This window comes from Carcharhinus amblyrhynchos, chromosome 9, assembly GCF_965287045.1.
Source record: "Carcharhinus amblyrhynchos chromosome 9, sCarAmb.v2.hapA, whole genome shotgun sequence".
NCBI classification, from domain to species: Eukaryota; Metazoa; Chordata; class Chondrichthyes; order Carcharhiniformes; family Carcharhinidae; genus Carcharhinus; species Carcharhinus amblyrhynchos.
Genome location: NC_137332.1, coordinates 2,943,934 through 2,961,794, shown reverse-complemented (window position 1 = coordinate 2,961,794; position 17,861 = coordinate 2,943,934). Strand labels below are relative to the sequence as shown.

Below are 17,861 nucleotides of genomic sequence, written 5' to 3'. Positions count from 1 at the left end.
TAGAATCTGAATATGTTTAATGTTTGCTTGCCACACTGGCGATCATCCCAGTGAACCTTCTCTGAACTGCCTCCAACAAAATATTTTTGCTTAAAGGGACCAAAATGGTTTTCAGGATCCAGATGTTTCCAGGATTCAGATCTCACCAGTTTCTTGTACAGTTGCAACAAGACTTCCCCATTCAAAAACAGGGTCAACATTCCACAAGTTTTTCTAATTATCTGCTGCACCTGTGATAGCTTCATGTTTCATGCACGTATTCTGCCAAATCTATTGCAGCTTTCTGCACTTTTTCTACTTCTTTTGTCTCCTTTCTGAAATGAGCAAACTTTCCAACTTTTTGCTCACTTTCAATATCTTGGTAAGTTGTTTGCATCCCTCTTGCATTTCCACCCATGTGTAGTCTGTTAAATTTATGATCATTCACTTCCTTCTGCTAAGTCACTAATATATATTGTAAAAAGCTGTGGTCCCAGCAGAATCCCACTGGTGGCAGGTCACCAGCTTTATCCTTACATGCTGGTTTCCTTTCCAATATACTATCTCCAACACCCCAGGTTCTTACTACTTAACCTTCTGAGGCACCTTATTGACCATCTTCTGAACCCTTGCTTTTTCTGATATATATTGATCTAGATCTTGGTGAGGAGGGGACAATTTTAAAGTTTCCAAGTGATGCAAAACTGTTTGTAAACTGAAGAGGACAGTGTAGAAACTAGCAGTAGATCATTTTGCCCATCAAGCCTGCTCTGCCATTCATTTTGATCATGGCTGATCAAATTCAATATCCTGCTCCCTGCTTTCCCCACATATCCCTTGAGCCTTCAAGCCCCAAGAGTTGAATCTAATTTCTTCTTGAAATCACACCATTTTGGTCTCAACTATATTCTGAGGTAGTGAATTCCACACATTCGTCACCCTCTGGGTGAAGAAATTTCTCTTCACCCCAGTTGAAAAAGGTTTACCCCCTATCCACAAACTCTGACCGAGTTCTGGATGCCCACACCATTGGTAGCACTTTGAATCTACCCTAATCCTAGAAATGTATAAGATTTTGAGATCACTCTTGCTCTAAACTCCAGTGAATATAATCCTAACTGATTTAGGCCCTCCTCGTACAACAGACCTGCCATCCCAGGAATCAGCCTGGTAAATCTTCACTGCACTCCCTTTATGAGCAAGGGCATCGTTCCTCAGATAAGGACATCAAAACTGTACACAATACTCCAGGTGTGGTCTCACCAATGCCCTAATTGCAGCAAAACATTTCCATCCCTATACTCAAATCCTCTTGTTAAGGCCAACATACTATTTGCCTTCTTTAAAGGCAGTTGTCCCTGCACACTTCTTTTCAGCAACTGATGCACAGGGACCCCAAGGTCTCTTGAGTATCCACCTCAAAATTTATACCTATTCAAGTTATAGTCTCACTCCCTATTATTGCTACCAAAGTGGATAGCCTCATTTGTCCACATTATACTGCATATGCCATCACTGGCCAGCACAGTAGTAGATTGGCCATGCTAAATTGCCCCTTAATGTCCAAAGATGTCTGGGGATTACTGAGGTTATAGAATCCTAACAATGCAGAAGGATGCCAATCGGTCCATCAAATCTGCACCAACCACAATCCCACCCAGGCCCTATTCCTGTAACTCCATATATTTATCCTGCTAAACTTCCAACACTAGGGTCAGTTTAGCATTGCCAATCAACCTAACCTGCACATCTTTGGACTGCAAGAGGAAACCTATACAGAAATGGGAAGAATGTGCAAACTTCACATATTGAGAGTGACCCAAGCTGGAATTGAATCTGGGTCCCTGGTGCTGAGGCAGCAGTGCTAACCACAATGGCACACGAAGGGGAAAGAGGTTGGCTAAGAGGCTCTGTTGGAGAGTGGGTGCAGAATCAATAGGCCAAAGGGCCTCCTGCACAGTAGGGATGAGATTCTATTCTAAATTCTAATCATTGAAGGTAAGCCAAGAGGAGATTTTGATAGAAGTGTTCAAAATAATGAAGATAGCCTATACAAGGAGAAACTGTTCCCACTTGCAAAAGGATCAAGATCAAGAGGGCACAGATAACAAGGACACCTGCCAGACTCCTACTTATTGACTACAGCTCAGCCTTCAACACTATTATTCCCACGAAACATCTCCAAACTTAGCACCTCCCTCTGACTGGATCCTGAACATCCTAACTCAGACCAGTCAGTAAGGACAGGCAATAACACCATGATTCTCCTCAACCCTGGTGCCCTACAAGGCTGTGTTCTCAGCCCCCTATTCTACACGCAAGACTGTGCAGCCAAAATCCTCTCCAATTTGATTTAAGTTTGCTGACGGCACCACCGTAGTGGGTCAGATCTCAAGCAAACAATGACAAAATAAAGTCCAGCAATGAAAGAATCTGGTGAACTGGTGCAGCAACAATAATCTTTCCTACAATGTCAACAAAAAGGAGATTGTCATCGCCTTCAAGCATAAAAAAGGAGAACATGCCTCTGTCTACATCAATAGGTACAAAGTAGAAAGGGTCAAGGGCTTCAAGTTTTTAGGTGTCTAGATCACCAACCTTTCCTGGTTTCCCCATGCCGACACTATAGTTAGGAAAGCCCATCAACCCCTCTACTTTTTCAGGAGACTGAGGATATTTGGCATGTCAGCCATAACTTACCAACTTTTACAGATGCGCCATAGAAACCTTGCTCTGCCAAGACTGCAAAGGTCATGAATGTAGCCCAATCAATCTCTCAAACCAATGTCTCATCCATTGACTCCGTCTACACTTCCCACTGCCTTGGCAAAGCAGCCAGCATAATCAAGGACCCCATACACTCCGAACACGCTTCCACCTTCTTCTGGAAGAAGGATACAGAAGTTTGAGCCCAATCAACTCAAGAACAGCTTCTTCTCTGCTGCTGTCAGACTTTTGAATGCAGTTATCTTGCATTAAATTGAACTTCATCTACGTCCTAGCTACGACTGTAACACTACATTCTGCACTCTCGTTTCCTTCTATGAATGGTATGCTTTGTCTGCATTGTGCGCAAGAATCAACACCTTTACTGTATCTTAATACATGTGACAATAATAAATCAAATTTAAAGTGATTTGCAAACAAAGCAACAAGTGGTTTCAGGTCTGGAATGCACTGCCTGGAAGTGCGATGGGGACAGGTTCAATTGGAACCATTAAGGAGGCATTAGATAATTAATTGTATAGAACAACATGCAGAGGCATGCATTTGTCAATGTACTGGAATAAAGTGAACCGCATTGCTTCTTGCATGCTGTGCAGAAAGCATACAATTCATAGAGTACATAGGGGAGAAAGAAAGGGGATAAAAGGAATATGTGCAGACTGCCAATAGGATGAGGATAAAGATCAACTGAATGTCAGGATTCAAGGTAGAACATTTTGGACAGAGATGAGGAGACATTTCTTCACCCAAGAGTGGAGAGCTTGTGGAGTTCATTACCACAGGAATTAGTTGATGCCAAAACATTGGACGTATTCAAGAGGCAGCTGGATAGCATTTGGGGCAAATGGGACCAAAGGTTATACGGAAAAAGCAGGATGAGGCTATTGAGTTAGATTATCAGACATCATGAATGACAGAGCAGGTTTGAAGGGTCAAATGGTTTCCTCCTATCCTATGTTTCTATACATGATAAGACCATTCAAAATGGTGAGAGTAGCAGGGAAGAAGCTGTCCTGGAGTCTGTTGGCATATGACCCAACTTGTCTCTTTTTTCCCCCCCGATGGAAGGTGGAACAGAGAATATCCAGGGTGTGGGGGGTCCTCGATTACACTAGCTGCTTTTGAGGCAGTGGGAAGCGTAGACAAAATCAACAGATGGGAGGCTAGTTTGCATGATGGATTGGGTTACGTTCCTTGCAGTCTTGGGTAGAACAAGAGCCATACCAAGATGTGATACAACCAGAAAGAATGCTTTCTATGGTGCATGTATAAAAAGTTGCGGAGTAGTAGCAGCTGACATACCAAATTTCCTTAATCTCCTGAGAAAGTAGAGGTGTTGGTGGGCTTAACTCTAGTGTCCGGAGGGTGGGGAAGGGAGCACAGATTGGTGATCTGAACATCTAGAAACTTGAAGCTCTGACCACTTCTACTTCATCCTCATTGATGCAGATAGGGGCATGTTATTCACTACATTTCCTAAAGTTGATGGCTAGCTTCGTTTTACTGACATTGAGGGAGAAATTATTGTTGTCACATCAGATTCTCTTTCCTGTAGTCCATCTTGTCATTGTTTGAGATTTGATCCAGGTGGTGTCCTTAGCTAACTTGGAAAAATGGAGTTGGAGGGGAATTTGGTCACAGTCATCACAGTAAGGGGGCTGAGGACAGCCTTGCAGGGCACCAGTGTTGAGGATAATTGTGGAGATGGTGTCATTACCTATCCTTACTGATAGTGGTCTATGGGTTAGGAAGTAGAGGATCCAGTTGCAGAGGGAGGAGCAGAGCCCCAGGCCATGGAGTTTGAAGATGGATTTTGTTGGAATTATGTTGAAGACTGAGTTGTAATCAATAAATGGGAGTCTGACAGTGTCCTTGTTATCCATTTGTTCCAAGATTTGGGTGTACAGCCAAGGAGATAGCATCTGGTGGACCTGTTGTGATGTGAACTGTATTGGGTTCAAGCAATCTGGAAGGCCGGGGTTGGTGTGTGCCATGACTAACCACAAGAGCCAGTACTAACATGATAGACCAAGTGGCCACCTTCTGCAATTACTTAATCTCATCTCTTTTGATGCTTTCTGCTATTCTCATTTTTGCCAATATCTCCAGCCCTCCCACTTGTTTAAATGCAGCTGTGGTTTAGTATCCTCCCAATCAGCAGGTCGAGTTCAGACTTCACTCCAGAAACTGGAATGCGTAACCCAGTTTGACACACTAATGCTGTACTGGAGGTGCCATCTCACAGATGAATGGTTCCTCCCACATCTGTCACAGGTGTACAGAAAATATTCTGTTCCCCCAGTGACACAGTAAATATATACCCCTCTCATTTGGTGTTTGAGGAAGCTTGCAATGCACGCTTCCAACACAGGATCAGCAACTATATTTCTGAAGCACCTTCAGAATTGCCAGATATGAAATATGTAATAAATCTACAAGTTCTTTCTTCCTCACTGGCCCAACTCTCGGGTTTGCACAAACACACAAGCCACTCAGATCAAAGCAATTAGGAATGTTTCAAAAGAAAAAGTGCTTCTTGTGACCTCCTGAAGCACGATGAGAGTATTCCTCGACGCATTGCTAATCTACAAAAGCCATTTACTGAGTTTCAAACAATCTAGTCACCAAAGTAGTGGGCAACAGAATCCTATAAAATTATTTAATATCCAACTGCTGGCCAAGATTTAACTGAGCAGGTTGAAGTTGGGCTGTATTTTTCAAACTGGACAAGCAAGGGGTCTTAAAACATCTTCAACCACAGGTGAACTCGCATGGGATCAGAGGTGAGCTGGCAAGATGGATACAAAATTGGCTCGGTCAAAGAAGACAGAGGATAACAGTGGAAGGGTATATTTCTGAATGGAGGGCTGTGACAACCTGTGTTCCTCAGGGGTCAGTGCTGGGACCTTTGCTGTTTGTAATATATATATATATATATATATATATAAACGATTTGGAGGAAAGTGTAACTGGATTGATTAGTAAATTTGTGGATGATACAAAAGGTTGATGGATTTGCGGATAGCAATGAGGACTGTCAAAGGATACAAGATGTAAATTGGTTGAAGACTCGGAGATGGCAGATGGAATTTAATCCTGACAAACGAGGTAATGCATTTTGGAAAGTCCAATACAGATAGGAAATATATAGTAAATGGCAGAACCCTTAAAAGTATAGATAGGCAAAGGGATCTGGGTATACAGGTCACTGAAAGTGGCAATGCAGGTGGAGAAGGTAGTCAAGAAGGCATACGGCATGCTTGCCTTCACTGGCCGGGGTATTGAGTTTAAAAATTGGGAGGTCACGTTGACGCTTTATTAGAACATTAGTGAGGGCACACTTGGAATGTAGTGTTCAATTCTGGTCACCAAACAACCAGAAGGATGTGGAGGCTTTGGAGAGAATACAGAAAAGGTTTACCAGGATGTTGCCTGGTATGGAGGGCATTAGCTATGAGGAGGGGTTGGAGAAACTTGGTTTGTTGTCACTGGAGCAATGGAGGTTGAGGGGAGAACTGATTGAAGTCTACAAGATGTGAGGGGCATGGACAGAGCAGATAGTCAGAAGCTTTTTCCCAGGGTGGAAGAGTCAGTTACTAGGGGGCACAGGTTTAAGGTGCGAGGGGCAAGGTTTAAAAGGAGATATACGAGGCAGATATTAGAGTGGTAGGTGCGTGGAACTCGTTGTGGGGGTGGGGGGGGAATAGTGACTTTTAAAGGGGCATCTTAACAAATACATGAATAGGATGGGAATAGAGGGATATGGTCCCTGGAAGGGTTGGGAGTTTTGGTTAAGTCAGGCAGCATGCTTGGTGCAGGCTTAAAAGGCTTGTTCCTGTGCTGTGATTTTCTTTGTTCACAACCCCATTGAGCAACAATGGATCTTGCAAACAAATCATGGTACACCTCATTGATTGCATTGGATACCCAAGTACAATAGAACCCAGTTCTATGCTGGAAAATCTCAGCAAGTCTGGCAGCATCTGTAAGGAGAGAAGAGCTCACATTTTGCTTTGACTCAAAAAACAACTCTCCCTCTCTTTACAGGTACTGTCAGACATGGGATTTTCTAGCTTCTGCAGTAATTTGTTTTTATTGGAACCATATTCTATTCTTTCAAACAAAACACTCAGAAGGTGGTGTGCTACAAGGCCCTAGGATTCAATAAGGAAACTAGTTAGAGAAGCAGGTCAGAGTGGGTGAAGAAATGTTCCATTACCTGGAGCTGATCAGCTGTGAAGCTGGTCCGTGCTCGTTTGGTTGGTTTGGGTTGAACCACATCTTGTTCTGTTGGTAATGCTCCTTCCACAGTCACTCCATTCCCTACAAGAATTCAGTTGCAGTCTCAAAATTGTGCAAATCAAAAAGAATATCTAAAAATAACTTTGCACGTGAGAATGAAAATCAGTGTGCAAGACCCACATTCACACCCAAAATTCAGTTCAAAAGCCTGATTTACACGAGTTTCTTGAACAGACATTCAGCACAGCTGTTGCTATGGCAAATCTCTTGTCCTTACAACTTCAGCCCCCTTCCGTCACACCACTCCTGACAGGTTTGCTTTAAAATTTAGCTGCACACAAGTTCGTGGCAATGTCCCTTTAAGCATTTGTGAGATATAGAACAAGTCTAGGCTGTTATATGGCCATGCACCCACACGGCTTAGCGTTTCTCCCCTCAATTCAAGTGGCACAGCTGTCTTAAATCACCAACTTAAATGGCAGCTTGTAAAAGGACTCCCATTCTTGACCATGCAATTGTTCAGCTCTCAATTACCTCTACCCCTGCCCAGTCTTTCCTATGCTAAATCCTTTAATGTTGGCACAATATCACATCCAAATTGCTGCAGGAAAGGAAGTCACACTGTAACCTGATCATAAACCAATCACCAAAAGAAAAATCACTGCTGTAAGAGCTTTCAAATATGCATGTGCTCACATTACAAACTCCATTCTCAACCTTCCTGGGACTGGAAATGAGAACAAAGTTTATTAAAACGTAATAAGATTGCTAAAGGCTTTTATAGTTACTATGAAAAATGCAAGATGCGTATCCAGAAAGTTAATTGAATTACAATGTGTTTCATAGATATTCCATGGATTTTTAGTACCCAGGTTTTGGTTAATGAAAACCAACTTCTCCTATTTCACTGTTCAGTCCACAAAACAGTAAAAATCTTTTGCTGGTGGCATTATATAAAGTCAAACAAAAAAAAACCCAAGTGCTCATGATCCAAATAAAGATATTTGCTGAGGGTATTTTGAAGTGAATCAAGTATTCATCTTAAAAGTTTAATAGAGAAATTAGAGTGAATTTAATGCCCCAATTACGGTTTCAGAAATTCAATATTTTTGGCCATGGATTGCAAACGATTTAAGCAATTAAAGATAAAAACAAAATACAGCACAGAAAGCAATGTCCCATTGTGCCTGTACCTCAAGTAGATCCAGCCATCTAAACACCACTTCCTGTATCCTACAAGATTGTTAAAAACACAGCAATGTGCATTTAATTGGGCTCAAATTATCTAAAAGCAGGGCATCAGCAAACAGAAGTGACTAAACTATAGGGCATCAAAATAAATTGGAAATTAATTGCACCAAATTGTTAGTTTGCCTTAAAGAAGTTTAACCAGAAACTTAACTGGACTTGCCACAAAAATACTGTAATAAGAACAAAACCTGTCTACCATTTATGGGAATCAAGTCAGGAATACCCTCCACTTGTCTGGATGAATACAATTCAAGCAGCTAATTTTCAGAACAGCCAATTGATTTACACCCATCAAATACTGGAGCAGTGATTGCAGTGTTCATTATCTATAAAATGCATTGCAATTCTCCAAGGCCTTTAAGAAATAGGAGCAGGAGTAGGCCATCTAGCCCCTTGAACCTGCTCCACCATTCAATGAGATCATGGCTGATCTGATAGTGGTTCAGTTCCACTTAACCACCTTCTCCCCAAAATCCTTAATTCGCTTATTGGTCAAAAATCTGTGACTTAACACATTTAACGAGGTAGCCTCCACTGCTTCAATGGGCAGAGAATTCCAGAGATTCACTACCTTCTGGGAGAAGTTCCTCCTCAACTCTGTTCTAAATTGAACCCCAGTATTTTGAGGCTGTGCCCTCTAGTTCTTGTTTCCATTGTAAATGGAAATAATCTGCTTCTACCCTGTCTAGCCCCTTCGTTATCTTATATATGTCTCTAAGATCTCCCCCCAGCCTTCTAAACTCCAACGAGTACAGTCTACCCAATCTCTCCTCATAAGCTAACCCCCTCATGTCCAGAATCCACCTGGTGAACCTTCTCTGCACCCTCTCAAATTAATATATCCTTTCTTAAATAAGGGGACCAAAGTTGCACACAGTACTCTAGGTACGGCCTCACTAGTACCTTGTACAATTGCAGCAAAGATCTCCCTTCTTTTATACTCATCCCCCTCGTGATAAAGGCCAACATTCCATTCACCTTCTTGATCACCTGCAGACTGAGTTTTTGTGATTCATGCACAAGGACCCCCAGATCCCTCTGCACAGTAGCATGTTGTAATTTTTCACCATTTAAGTAATTGTCCATTTTACTACTATTCCTTCCAAAGTGGATAACCTCACACTTGCCAACATTATTCTTTGTCTGCCAGAACCTCACCCACTCAGCCTATCCAAATCTGTCTGTAGACTTTGTGTCCTCCACGCAACTGGCTTTCCCACTCATCTGGTCATCCACAAACTTTGTTACTCTACACTCAGTCCCCTCCTCCAGATCGTCTATGTATATGGTAAACAGTCAAGGCCGCAGCACCAATCCCTGCAGCACCCCACTAATCACCAATTGGCAACCGGAAAAGCACCCATTTATTCCTTCTCTGCTTCCTGTTAATTAGCCAATCCACACCAACACTTTACTCCCAACTCCATGTACCTTTATCTTATGCAGCAACCTTTTGAGAGGCACCTTATCGAATGTCTTCTGGAAATCTAAAAACACCACATCCACTGGTTTTTCTTCCTTAATGATAGATTCCAACATTTTCCCAACTACAGATGTTAAGCTAACTGGCCTTTAGTTACCCACCTTTTGTCTACCTCCCTTTTTAAACAATGGCGTTACATTAGCTGTTTTCCAATCAGCTGGCACCTCCCCAGAGTCCAGCGAATTTTGATAAATGACAACTAATGCATCTGCTATTACTTCTCCACTTCTTTCAGTACCCTGGGATGCATTCCATCCAGACTCAGGGATGTGTCTGCCTTTAGTCCCATTAGCCTAACCAGCACTACCTCTTTAATAATAGTGATCGTTTTAAGGTCCTCACCCCCTACAGTCCCATGACTGTCAATTATTGGTGAGCTATTTGTGTCCTCCACTGTGAAGACCAAAAAACAACTTAAGGCCTTGGCCATCTCATCATTTCCCATTATTAAATCCCCATTCTCATCTTCTAAGGGTCCAACATTTACTTTAGACACTCTTTTCTGTTTTATATATTTAGTAAAAGTTTTTAACTATCAGTTTTTATATTTTGTGCTAGTTTACTTTCATCGTTTTTCTTTACTGCTTTTAGTAGTTCTTTGTTGATTTTTAAAGCTTTCCCAATCTTCTAATTCCCCACTAATTTTGGCCACTCTGTACATATTGGTTCGTAATTTAATACTCTCCTTTACTTCCTTAGTTATCCACAGCTGGTTATCCCTTTTCTTACATTCCTTCTTTTTCACTGGAATATATTTTTGCTGAGTACTGAGAAAAATCTCCTTAAAAATCCTCCACTGTTCCTCAGCTGTCCTACCAACTAATCTGCACTCCCAGTCTACATTAGCCAACTCCACCCTCATCCTATTGTACTCCCCCCTTGTTCAAGCAGAGGACACTGGTTTGGGACTCTACTTTCTCACCCTCCATCTGTACTAGATATTCAACCATATTGTGATCACTCATTCAAAGCACCATCAAGCAATTGGAATACAAGATAGCAGGCACAGGAATACTACCAACTTCAACATATTGTTCCAACTTGGTGATAATGCTACACTGGGAGAATCTTCACAGATTGCAATGGCTCAAGAGACAGTTCACCAATACCTTTAATAAATGCTAGTCTTGTCAGTGACATCCACATACAAAAAGGATATTTATATACATTTAACAACCTACAGTAAATGACTGCAGGGTAGGAAATGCATCAACCAAATATGCACACAGCAACGTTCCACAGCCAGAATTGCAGTAATCCCCCACATTGACTGAGGGATAACTGTATCAAGACGATATAACTCAACTGTTCTTCTTTAAAATAGTGCCATGGGATTTCTATTACATCCAACGAGGGTAGGTGAAGCCCAATTCAACATCTGGCCTAAAACACAGCACTGTTAATAGTGTAGCATTCCCTTAGCTCAGTGCTGACCTAGAGGTCAAGCTAGATTTTTGTGCTCAAGTCCCTGGAGTGGGACTTGAACCCACAACCTTTTGGTTCTGGCCACTACTAAAGTCAAGATTTCCATTACCACAAAGTCATCAAGTCTTGGAATGAGTAGAAAGCTCCCAGTTTGCCCTTAAGGGATCTTGGTTGCTAATGCCAGAATCAAGTCTCCAGGAATTAAAATCCAATCTTCTGATATGAGCATCTTGAGGAAAAATAATGAAAGGGGCAGTTTGTTTTAAGTGCAAACTGATTTACACATTATTAGAATCAGAGATGGGGGAAGGGCAGCTTGATTGAATCAAGGATCATCCAATGATATTGAGAATGCTCACTTTCAGATTGGCCATGGGAAGTTTGGCCATCTGATGATGACAGTATTGGCAACCAACAGCACAAGTTCTGATCTGGGAAGAATAATTGAAGGCAGTCTCCTGGAATATATCCAACCAGATTTAGCAATTGCCATTACTAAATAGTCAAAATGTTTCAAAAAAATTACCATTTTCAGCTGCCCTCTTGAGGTTGTCCAACATGCAATCATAGTGTATTCGACAGAGGACTTTTTCTTCCACCAGAGCGAACTCCTCCCCAGTGGACAGCTGCCTCTTGCAGGAGAAGCAAGCAAAACAGGCCAGATGATAAACATTGCCTTTGGCCCTCCGGACCCAGTCTGTTGAATGGATGTGTCTGCCACAGCGAGAGCAACGAGTTCCATACCGCCTGTTAAAACAAACAGGATCGAGTTGGGCTGCAAGTTAAGAGGGTGCAATAAGTCACTAAACTCTGCAAATAAAACAGTTGGTACTTCTTTCTCCTATTGAGACCCAACTGCTGCATTCTAAAGAATGGGAGCAAAAAGATTTGCATTTCTATAGCATCTTTCTTTAATTCTGGACATCCCAAAGCACTTTCCAGCTATGAGGTGCTATTGAGGCATAGTCACTGTAGTAATGTAGGAAATGGCATCAAGTTTGTGCACAGCAAGCTCCCAGCAATGTGACATAACCCGATAACTATTTTACAGATGTCAGATGAAGGATAAAACATGGACATCAGGACAGTAAGAAGTCATCTATCCACCTTTCAAATAGTGCCATGGGATCTTTTACGCTCAACTTGAGAGCAGACATGGCTTTAGTTTAACATTCCCAGCAAACACCTCCAACAGCAAAGCACTCCATCAGTGCCATGTGCTCACATCTATGGAGGGGGCCTTTTTTCCTCAGGACCCAAGGTGAAGATTTGGTGTTATGACAGTGAAATGTCACACAAATTGTTCAATTATTGGGTTTCAGGTGAGTCATAGAATAAGGCTGTGTGTGCACAACCATACAGCAATGCAGTTCACTCAGGTTGCCCCAGTTCAAATCTACACATGCAGAACTGGAAACAGACAACTCCTCACACAGTTAATTGGAGGGAGTTATCTATTCTGCCACTCAGATTATGGCTGATCTTTAACCAAACCCCAGTACCTGCCTTTGGCCAATATCCCTGAATACCATCAATGTCAGATTCAATCCAGCATCAATTTTTTGTGCGCGCGTGTAGGGGCACCTGGAATGTGGATGGACACAGGGATTATTAAAGAGGGCACGGATAGCCTTCTAGAGGAAAAAAAACTCCCCATTTCCAACAATGCTATTCACTGTGTGGTAGATGGTAGCGTTAGGAGAGTTAGTTAGCTCAGTTGGCTGGCTTATGATACAGACCGGAGCCAGCAGTGTGTTCAGTTCCCGTACCGGCTGAGGTTATTTATGAAGACCCCCCTGCCTTCTCAACCTTGTCCCTCGCCTGAGGTGAGGGAATCCTCAGGTTAAAAATCACCACCAGTCAGCACCCCGCCCCCCAAAAAGGGGCACAGCCCATGGTCATCTGGGACAAAGGCGACTGTGCCTAATCGGCAGTGTGAGGCGTGAAGTTGAAACGAGACAGACGCCACCCAGTACAATTGTCATCCAGTATACACACACACAAAATCAAACAAAGTCCTGCCCGAAAGGAATTGTGGAGCCCCTCTTCAGTCTGAAAGTTCTAGGGATATTTCAGAATTCCCTGAGCTCGGAAACTTCTCCTATTCGAAATGCTGCATTTGGGATTTACAATAACTCACTTCTCCCCGCGAACTGGAGTTAGGTTTGCCACACAGTCCCGGAGTTAAACTGGTCGGTACCAACCTTCAGAAAAACCCGATGCGGTTATTTAAAAAGCGGTACCTGAAATAATCCAGTTTGCAAAATATCTCTTGATCCTTAATGTAACAGCTGGTGTGTCTGCCCAGGGAGGTTTTACACACACTACACGCCAAACACCGGACGTGCCAACATAGCTCGTTCACCTGGACAGGTAGAAAACGCAAAGTTAGTTGGATGGCCCTGGATGGGACATGGATTCAAATGGGAAGAGGCCCATACTGGAACTAGCAACATTCGAGTGGTTATATCCACCAGGGCCAGAGACCGAAAGGAACCCGCATTCAGATCGCGCCCGACGTTTAAAGTATTACAATAAATAAGGCCAATAACTGGTTTTAAAGTCACTAGCAGAATAACTGGGAAATAGACAATTACGCAGTTGTGCGCTGCCTGAAACGCGGTGGAAACAGATTCAACAACAACTTTGAGGGGGGAATTGGGGGAACCCTAGAGGAAGTGCAGGGCCAATGGAATTAGCGAAATCGGCCTCATGACTCGCATTTTGCCCCCATGATTCTAAATGTTCCCTTTGAAATATCCAAATCTTTTATTATCCAAGCAGAGCCTTGGTTCAGCATCTTGGGATGTGGGCACCACAGATTCATCTCATCCTAATTGCCCCGAGGGAGTGGCGAGAGATCTTGAACTGTTAAATTTCGCCGTAGCAATTGGCCAGGACTGGGGGAGCAGTTAATGACATGTAGCCCCCTAACCCGGTATGGCTGACATTTTCTTCCTAGAGGAAAAAAAAGGACATCCCTGAATCAGTTGGATTAAAAATGAACAGACCTTCAGAGACACTTTTTAAAAAACGGCTATTTCGCTCCCAAACTACTGACGGTGGGGTTTAATTCAGATGTGTGGTTTACTAGTCCAGTAATATTTAAATCATTAGACCACAATGCCCATACAGTCCCCAGTCTGGCGAATGTTTGCAAAAAGGTCAGATGGGACGGAACACGCTCCGACTACTAGTCTGTGGACCAGAGGAAAGAGTTTAAAAAGATTAACCAGGTTGCGGGGCGGGGGTTGCAGAAGGCAAGGGAGGCCGACACTACAGAGAGCATCAAGGGAACGCGTTTACAGGAGTTTTAATGCAGACACGACCTGACCCCCTGAGCTAACATTGTCAAATATGAACATCCCACACAGAATTATGGAAACCAGACAGATTGATAAAAGGTCACCTGGACTGGAAACGCTAGCTCTATTCTCTCTCCTTACAGCTGTTGCCAGAACTGTTGAGATTTTCCAGCATTCTCTCTTTTGGTTTCAGATTCCAACAGTAATTTGCTTTTACCCAGATAAATTCAGTGTTGAAATACGAGGAAGTAAAACAAAAACTGGACAATTTATTGTAACGGAAAATGGCAGCAACCAATTTGCGGGCAGCAAGCTCCCATAAGAGATACTGAGATGAACAGGTTATCTGACCTGATTTGTATTAAGGTTGTTGGATAAAATGTTGGTCAGAACTTCTCCCAAACACGGAACACTAACGGGTTTAACCAAGGGCCAGGGAATGGGTCAATAACCCAGACTTGGGTCAGGATTTCGTTGAACACAGCCTCCTGATCCAGAGGAGAGACTGCCACCCCCCAGAATTAAAAATTCCAAAATACAGGCTGCTTTAACAGCAAACCTTACACTGGACTGTTCAGATCGATGACCCCCTCGCCACTGTCCTTGCAGCCGAAACCAGTTCGTGCCATTCCCCGTCCAGGCTGCGTGTTGGACATTCAGACTGTCCCGTCTCTGGTCACTTGGGCCGGTTCTGGATTTTTTTTTGGCGGGGGGGTGGGGGGTGGGGGTGCTCAGTTATCGCTCTCACCTTCAGGAGGTACCGATCCACAATCTCCAGCCCGCAGCTGCTGCAGAGATTCCTCCCGCTTCTGGAGACCATTGACTGAGGGGAGGACGGCGGCGAGGTCGGCGTGGCTGGGGAACAGGAATCTTCTTTCACAACTCGATCAGAATTAGTCTGAGAAAGGGAACAAAACAAGTCACACACACAATCAGCCCACGGCTAAACAGAGCATCTCAAACAGATATTCCAATACATGGAGATTTTTTTTTATATATAAATAAGGCGATAGAGGCCGGGTACCAAACTGCAAGAGCTTCTTGGCTTCCGAATTCTTCCCAAGGGAATGGAGAAGATAGTTTCTGGGTCACTCGACATGGTTAGAAACTGTAAAAAGAGCAGAGATTTGGAGAGTTTCTAGCACGTTCTCTGAACTAGTTGCCTGCCTCAGTCTTTTAACATCAACAATATTTCTCAGCCCCCGCCCCCTCAAAAATAAGTATTAACCCCACTCGCCGTGACAACGCTGATAATCATTAGAGATGTGTTTTGGATAAATACCCTTCATTCGGTTTACAGAAAGCAGAGCAGGTACTGGGGTGAATCTTTAGCTTTCAACTCCCGTGTCAGGGGTTATTGTGGTCCAAATGTTTGGAGCAACTCCGCTTCCCTTCAACTTGCACAAAGCTTTTCATTTATACCAATTCCTAGCGCCAGGTCAAATCAGATTGGGGGGGGAAAAGAGAAGGAAAATTGATTTTTTTTTCTCCTCAACAATTAAAGCAGCCCTTGTTCTATCCAGAACGCATTTGAAAGGGTAACCTAGAGGTGAAGAGGTTTAATGGGGACACTTGAAAGATAATTACAGCTTAGTCCACTCCGGTTCAGGACTGTTCGATTGACAATTTGAAGAAAAGGAGGGACAATTAGCAGCGCAGGTGATTCGCGTTAACTGTCCCGGGTTACAAAGTCGACAAGATTCCCCCCCCCTCCCACCCCGAGAGAGGAAAAAAACACACACACAAGGGGATAATGTTCTAAGGTTCAACACCAGAAGCCCCAGCCAAACATAATCCCCTGTCTAAGTCAGGCTGGGGGAAGCAGTATTCTGAGCTCTCACTGGGGAGAATGGTTATGTGAACAAGCTCCCCGCTCCCATTAGGGTTTTTGTACCGGGTTCAATCCGGAACCAAGCTGCCTGCCTAACTAGCAAATCGCTTGAAAGACAATTTAACCAGAAAACAATGTCTTGGCTACATTAAACCCCTGATATCTACCCGGAATATACGATTCACAACAATTATTCAACAACGCAACCCCCTCCTCACGCACCCCCCCCCCCCCCCCACCAACTAACCCTACACAAAACTCCACACCCATTAACCCTACACTAATAGGCCAGCTTCTCCCGCTAATCCTACACATAAAGGACTGCCCCCCACCCCCCCAAAAAAAAAGCCCTCCTGAAGTTGGTGTCGAACCCGCATCAATCTGGAGACTCTGGTCATTTCACTCTCGGTGGTTTTGGGGGTCTTTAATCCGCTCATGACGGACTCCTTAACCACATCGATTCCAGCAGCCGCCTGGGCGATTCTCTCTTTTGGGAGAAACGTCGATCCATTTGACAGAAAAGGGACCTGACACTCAGCACATCGCCCCCCTTCCCTTTCCTTCCCTTCAGATTCTAGGTCGTGTCCGGGTTTAATAAAGCTGTAATTAAAAAGTTTAAAAGGCAGTTTCTCTCACCTTCTGGAAGCAGGCACCGGTAGTGTGAGTCTGTTTGCCTTCCATGCGATACACTAGCAGCTCAGTACTTCTCCAGTACATTGCATTCAGAACGCGTACTCCGCTCACATAACATACACAAATAAAACCTTCCTTGTTTCCTTTTTTTCGGGGTGGGGGGGGGGGGGGGGGTGCTTGCTTGGGGGTGCTCAGAAATGTTCCTTCTTCGATTCCTTCCCGGGTCCCGACTTTCAACTGGCTCCCGTCGATTGAACAAAAGGTTACCTTGGCGGATAGAACTTCGTTTTTTAAAAAAAAGTTTATTTTTTTTTCGTTAACCACACCTCTTCAACCGAGGTACAGCCCTTAGGGGACCAGTAAGAATTTTAGTTCACACAGAGGGTAGCTCTGAGGGATCTGATCCCCTCCCGTCTCTGCTGTCCAACTAACAACAAGCATTATCTCATGAAGCCCTTATCTTTCATCAGTTACACCAGTCTACTGAAATCTAAACACCGACTCACGTTACGTCCCGCAGCCTTTACAAGGGAAACAAGCCGAACACAAACATTTACAGTGGCTGCACGCCATATTCCCTGGGTGTTATTCTTTTTTTCCCTCTCGGGGGGGCGGGGGGAGGAGTAGAGGACACTGGTTTCCTCTGAATACTTGGGTGCAGATTAGTGTGTGAGTGACTGGTGGTTAGTAACTTTCCATCAATACCTGACAAGCATCTGAACCATATTTTAATCATGACAGTTTGAAATAATGCCCACGAGGAACCGAGTGTTAATAATGATAAATTATGGGGCTTTCTCTTTAAAATGGCAAGTCTCCATAAACACAGTCGCACCTCCACCCTCCCCCCCATATTTAAACGAAAAAACCTGTTTTACTTTACAATTGTGTCTGACAGATTCTCCCGTCTGTTCAGACACACCTGGAGTAGTTTAAGCGCTATATAACACGGACACTGGTACTCGCTGCCCTGATTGGGATTTCT

General features: G+C 43.5%; 1 protein-coding gene across 1 annotated transcript in view; it reads right to left on the bottom strand.

Moving 5' to 3' along the window:
* The window catches only part of LOC145347552 (LIM/homeobox protein Lhx8-like), a 32,536-nt gene extending 15,576 nt beyond the window's left edge, over window positions 1–16,960 (bottom strand). The window contains exons 1-5 of the mRNA XM_080195086.1: window positions 16,880–16,960; window positions 15,161–15,310; window positions 13,351–13,472; window positions 11,634–11,854; window positions 6,926–7,029 (exon numbers count right to left, since the gene is read on the bottom strand). Coding sequence (XP_080051212.1) covers window positions 6,926–7,029; window positions 11,634–11,854; window positions 13,351–13,472; window positions 15,161–15,310; window positions 16,880–16,960 — 678 coding nt within the window. The remainder of the gene's footprint in view (window positions 1–6,925; window positions 7,030–11,633; window positions 11,855–13,350; window positions 13,473–15,160; window positions 15,311–16,879) is intronic.
* Window positions 16,961–17,861: the final 901 nt, after the last annotated feature.